Below are 6,000 nucleotides of genomic sequence, written 5' to 3' on the forward strand. Positions count from 1 at the left end.
CACTTCATTTCTTGCTTACTGATTCATGGTATAATCCCTTCATCTCTGAGTAGAACCTTGGCTTTAAGAAAATATTCCTCATTCTTTGTTCGAACAGTTGATTTGGCTTGCTTAAAAGCAGTATTTTATACATGTATCTGGTGGAAAGTGGGGGGGGGGGGTGTTTGTTTGTGGGGGTTTTTGTCCTATTAGCTCTCAAGTTTGTAAAAAAATTAATTCTAATTCTTTACTCCTGTATACTTGCAGTTCCCCCAGCTTGGTTTTGTCTGTAAATATAGTGGGCCTATTTGCTATTCCATAAAGCATGTCACTAATGAAAATTCTCAAAATCCCCAGACTTAGGACAATCCCCTGCAGAATCCACTTTGGACACCTCCCATTTTGACAGTATACTACCAATTACTCTTCAGGATTTTTTTTAATTTATTTTCTTTTTACTCTTAATTCATAAGCTTTATTATTAGATTAGCAGTTGGATGCACAAAGATGGTTTGAGTAAGAATTTTTTTGTGATGCTGAAGGTGGAGGATTTCTGACTGACAAGAGCTGGTCATTGCTTCCTACGTCTTCAGTTTAGGGCTGAAGATGAATTGTATATGTCTAGCATCCTCCTTCATGAATGTACTCCTTTACATGTGTTTTTCTGTGCAGTAGAAATATCTGTTTCTATGTACTTTGTGGTTTTTTTCCTTTCGTTTTACCTCTTTGGTTTTTTTGGTTGTTTTGGTTTTTATACACACATGCACATACCCATTTTAGTTACTACCCTAAATTTTGAGATGGTATGTCAATCATTTTGAAAAGGGAAAATAATAAAAAAAAGATAAGAACTTGGTAAAGAAGAGAATTATAATCTAAAATAGATTAGTATTACATTGTATCTTTTGTTCTTCTATAAGTGCATTTGTGTGTTTTCTTGTTCCAGTTCATAGCTGGGAATATCAGGATCTCACAATGCACATTTGGAGTAATCTATCTACCCAAGTAGAAAATAGTCAGTGTAGTGGCACTTCAGAGTTATAACTTTGTCCAAAATGGGACAGAGAAACAATTTAGTGGGATTTTTTTTTCCCCCACAGCAATGCTATTTAGTGTGTATATATCTGCATATTTTCCACCATTGTACTAAATGGCTTTGGGACTTTGAAGGGAATACTCTTCCTTGTTTAATTTTAAGACTGTAAGTAAAAATAACATTGGAAAAAATGTAAGTGTGTTTTCTTAAAATACACAGTGTATTAGCTGCAAAGGAGGTCAAAGACTGCAATCCCCATTTCAGCTAGTCATCTTTTCCTTCTACTGTCCTTTTTCTTTTTTATATCAGGAAACTAAATTGCAAAAAGAAGGTGGGGAAAAAGATTTTAAACCATCTCTTCATGCAGAATTCCAAAAATCTCTACTTCAGGGTAGCTCAGATTCTTATCAGATACTGCTCAGTACTACAGCTTAGCAGCAGGAAAAAAACCCACAATTTCTTCTGAAGTGCCAGCTGCTAGCATTCCTGCTGGTGGTACTTCAAAGACAAGCCAATACCCTCCAAGCCTAAACTCGGGTCCTTCAGCACCACCTGGGAAGGAACTGAGCTACTCTGAAGTGCAACTTTACACTAGTGTCCAGTTGCACTTCTGTAGGAATGCTCTCAGTTCTTTTCTTTCCTCTCCTCTTTATAAGAAAAGTCATTGAAGGAAAAAATCAAAAAGTTTTATAGTCAAAAGAAGAATTGGAAGAGTGAGAGGAAAAAGTAGTTATCTGTGTCAATTTTGCTGCTGGATTATCCTCTAACTTCTGATCATTTCCATTAAATGTGTCACACAAGAATTGTACAAAGGCAGATTATTCTGTATTTGTATCTTTTAACAAAAAGGAGAAATTGCCATCAAAAACCTTAGCTCATTTTGAGAAGGTATAAGATGATGAGCCTTTAGAGATACAAAATCAGGTAACAAACTTGGAAAGAATAAAGTGGGAGTTTTGTCAGTCATGCTTACTGTATATGTCCTAAAAATAAAGAGAAAAGGTTTATTTAATGTTTCAGTGTTCCATTCTTTATTTTACTCCTCCATTCAGAAATGTATCCCTTTCTCCATAGTTTCTAAAACTATCAAAAAATGAAACTCAAACTAAGGGAATTCCACTTGTATGAAGCCAGGTTGCAGTGCCCCCTTGTTTTCAAGGACTTTGTTCCTCTCAAAACATTCTGCTCACTGTAGTGAGGGTCTGTTGAGGAGGACTGACCATCCTCTCCAGCCATCGCATTGTCTGGTTGTGGAGGTTTATGAGGAATATCTACCAGTTATGTATACAGACCTACATGTGTGCTTTCTGGATGGCTGTAGTCCCTGAATACCCAGGGGTACTGAAATACAGACTATTAATTTTTTTCAGACAGTTTGGGTTTTTTCTGTATCTGAACAGTTTGAGAAATAATATTGTTCTTCTGTTGTGTGACCTATCTGGATAATTTTAAGTTCTTTAAATGATAAAAGAACATGCAGTCACAGTTCTGGCTAATGATTTCTTACCCCTCTTCCAACACCTCATACTTTTCTGTTCTCTTCCAGGAAAAGTTTTTCCAAATTCCTGCCTCTGAAATCTTAACTAATAATTTTCTTCAGCAAAAGATGCAGATGACCATGAATACGCTGTGTCCTCCAGGAAGAAAATTAGGTCAGATTGCCATTATTTTAAAAGGGGATGGGAAGGGAAAGGGTCTTTCAATCTGCTATTGCATATGCAAAGTCTTAGAATCCAACTTATGCATGGGCAAAACTCAGAACAGAGAAATGCAGGAGTCTGTAAGGAGAGTTCCATTTAATTTGTTTTGATACATTTCTTTAATAGTAGAACTCCCTTTTGAGAAAGAAAAGTAAGGGTTCAGTAAATTCTCATGTAGCATGCAGCGATGTGTGAATACAGTCATGTCTATGCAGGCACTAACATGTCATTTGTAATCATATGGAAGTTAACCAGAACACCCTCCTACTGAATGTCACAGCACATTAGGGAAAACGGAAAGGGAACTCAGCGTACAGCACGTGCTTTGGCTGAGATTCTGCTTTTGAATGCACATGCTGATTTAGAGCATCCCTTGCTACAGGACACATCCATAGAAATTGAGCAAAAACTTAATCCAAATCCAGTCACAGAGGTTTTTGTGCAGTATTTCTGTTGTGGCAGAAAGTAGCTCTACCTAAACTACACACATCCAAGGTAGCTATGTCTCTGCCGCAGCTCCGACCTCCAGAGCTTACTCCCTCTAAGTACATGGCTGTCAGTGACCACCACAACCATGCTGGAGTCTTTACCATACTTATAAAAAGTGGCCCTATTGTAAAGGGTGTAAAGGATGGTCCCTTTGAGACCAATGAAGTTGTCTCATTGAGACACATGGAGATAAGTTTTTATTATTGGAAAGTCTTTATATGTGCTATACTGTGGTACAGCTACTGGTACCAAATGTTTCAGGGGGGCACTGGGGTGGGGAGGGTGAGACTTGGAAGGTTGTCACTGAACACTGTTTCAGATGGTCTGGGAAATTTTAAGATACAAATTGGAATTTAAAAATTAGTAACTCATTTTTCTTCCTATTAATGGTTGTATACATTTAGATATCCTAGTTAAGATCTTGCTCAAGTTATACTTCTCTCCTATAAAAGTTAGAGATTAATATTAAACAGTAACTTGGGTTTTGTTTGTAGATGACTTGCCATGGCTGGAATGCTTCATCAAGTCCTATAATGTCAGAGATGCAATGCAACATCAGGTTTATTACCAAATTTTTGACACTACAGTTGCTGAAGATGTTGTATAGTGGTGTGTTGCTAATAGGAAGTAATCCAGTAAGAATCCAATTTTGGGGCTTTTTGGGATCAGAGACTGTATGAAAAAAATCTTTGTTTCTTTCTTAGGAATTCAATGTATGTATGTATGTATGTATGAAGTTTTAGTTTGTATATTAATGTGAATGAGAATTATGCTTTGATGTATTTACTACTTTCCTGGCGTACAGCCTTATGATATGAGTACAAGTGGAGGTGCTAAGCTTTTCACTGGAGGCTGCTTGGCTCAGGCTGATGGAAGCAATCTAGTATCCATCTGTCCTTCAAAAAGGCAGTGATGAGGTTACTGTAAACTGGTGAGTTTTACTCAGAAAATAGTCAGAATGATGCTGCTTTGTTCATTTCTGTATTGAAATAACGATGTCAGCAGAGATAGGGAAGAGCAGCTCCTCAGTAAACTTTCTCTGACTACTTTGTGCAACCATGTGTTACTGTTCTCAGCGAGTTTGCAGGGAGGTTGTCCGTTTCTAGATATTTCTTTGATTTTGCACTGATACATACGTTTAGGCAGAAGTCTTCCTGTTAATCATACTCAGGTAACTGCTATGTGTACCAGTTACTACGGATTTTAATGGAGTTATGAATGTGACTGTAATGATTATCACTAAAATTAAAGTCAAGCCATGAAAGTAAGGTAGTGTAAAATTGTAAAATGAATATTGACATTTGCTAGATTGTAATGATTTTTAAGGTGGCCCTATGGGGTACCAAAGTTGTTAGCATGCTTATTAGCTGGGTCTGTGTTTTCAAAAGCTCTCACATATCTGGCTAAATTTACTGTCAGATTACACTGCCCAGATCTGCCGTTTCTGTCTTGCATAATCAGATTATATGACTAAATTTAGAGATACAGAACTGATCTAGTGATATCATAGCTTGAAAATACTGCTGGACTAGAAAAATTACTCGGTGGTTTTACTTTGCATTCAGAAGTCCATAGGACAAATTCAGGACTTGTTTCTCCAAGGATAATTAATGTAGAAATCCCTGTCAAATCAAATGCTTTCCATCACAGCAAAATTACTTAATGTTTACAACAGCTGTTTTTTAAGGAAGTTCAGAAGCAAGATGGAATTCTTGTTAGTAGATTATTATTTTGATAGTAGATGACATTTTATTTTTTAATTTTTCAGGGCTCTTTAGTAGATTATGCAATTTGTCACTTAAAATTTTATCTAAATATCTTCTGATACTTTTCTGGTACTATAAAAAATTATACTGGATTTATATGTCATAAACCAGGAGATTGTTCTTTATTGATTGGTGTATGGGGAGAACCAATATTAAAAGTGGTTAGTGGATATTTCCTTTAAGAAGTATGAACAAAGCCAACTTTGGAATTGAACAAGCAGTTTACCAAAGAGCAGTACTGACTTATGAAAGCTTGCCTGAATCTGTGAATAGATGCATAAACAAAAAATAGTTATAACAAGTTATTAAATGAATATTATAAAACTTTAGACACTGGCCATATCCAAATGATTTCAGAAGTTAGGGGTTAAATTGAAGGCAATCTTTTTTGCTTTTCTTACATATAGTATATGAAAACATTGGAAGGAGATGTTTTTATTTTTAGATTTTTGTTAAAAACTCTGGTAGATATTGATATTGTACATTTTTTCTAAATAAGTCTTTGTAAAGTAATAAATAAGAATATGTTTTGAACTTTGGTGTAAACTAAATCAATTTCACCACATCCCTTGTCTGAGATCCCTGCCAGAAAACTCTGCATATGCATCACTTGATTTTTTTACTGTTGAATATTGTATTAAAATGCTTAATAAAGATTTTTCCAAATATTGAGTTCTTCTTGTACTTGACTTTTAGTTCCTAGTTCGTAAGACTGTGAAAACTTTGTCATCAGTAGCCTTCATCCAACAAAATTCTCCAAATGAATGTTTGTATAGTTTGTTGGATTGAAACGTACATGGGAGCTATGCCGAAAATTTTCTTCAGTGGAGGAGAGAAAAAAATTCAAATAAGAATTTACTTCAAATAAGCATTATTCTAAGTGTACTGAACAGTGAATATTAAGAATTGGAAATGAGGAAATTCAGCAGAAGATGGAGAGAGAAGGGAAGAACAGTTTCAGAGGACAATAGCAAAGGTAAGAAGTGATAGTAGAGAGTCTTTATGAGACAGGTTGCTGCAGCTCCTGTTC

General features: G+C 35.7%; 1 protein-coding gene across 4 annotated transcripts in view; it reads left to right on the forward strand.

Moving 5' to 3' along the window:
- The window catches only part of POT1 (protection of telomeres 1), an 82,544-nt gene extending 76,912 nt beyond the window's left edge, over positions 1–5,632 (forward strand). For all 4 annotated transcript variants that reach the window (XM_075493041.1, XM_075493048.1, XM_075493057.1 and 1 more), the window contains 2 exons: positions 2,562–2,667; positions 3,699–5,632. In XM_075493041.1, the coding sequence (XP_075349156.1) occupies positions 2,562–2,667; positions 3,699–3,811 (219 nt within the window). In that variant the 3' untranslated portion in view covers positions 3,812–5,632. The remainder of the gene's footprint in view (positions 1–2,561; positions 2,668–3,698) is intronic.
- Positions 5,633–6,000: the final 368 nt, after the last annotated feature.

Source organism: Mycteria americana, chromosome 1 (genome assembly GCF_035582795.1).
Source record: "Mycteria americana isolate JAX WOST 10 ecotype Jacksonville Zoo and Gardens chromosome 1, USCA_MyAme_1.0, whole genome shotgun sequence".
Classification (NCBI taxonomy): domain Eukaryota; kingdom Metazoa; phylum Chordata; class Aves; order Ciconiiformes; family Ciconiidae; genus Mycteria; species Mycteria americana.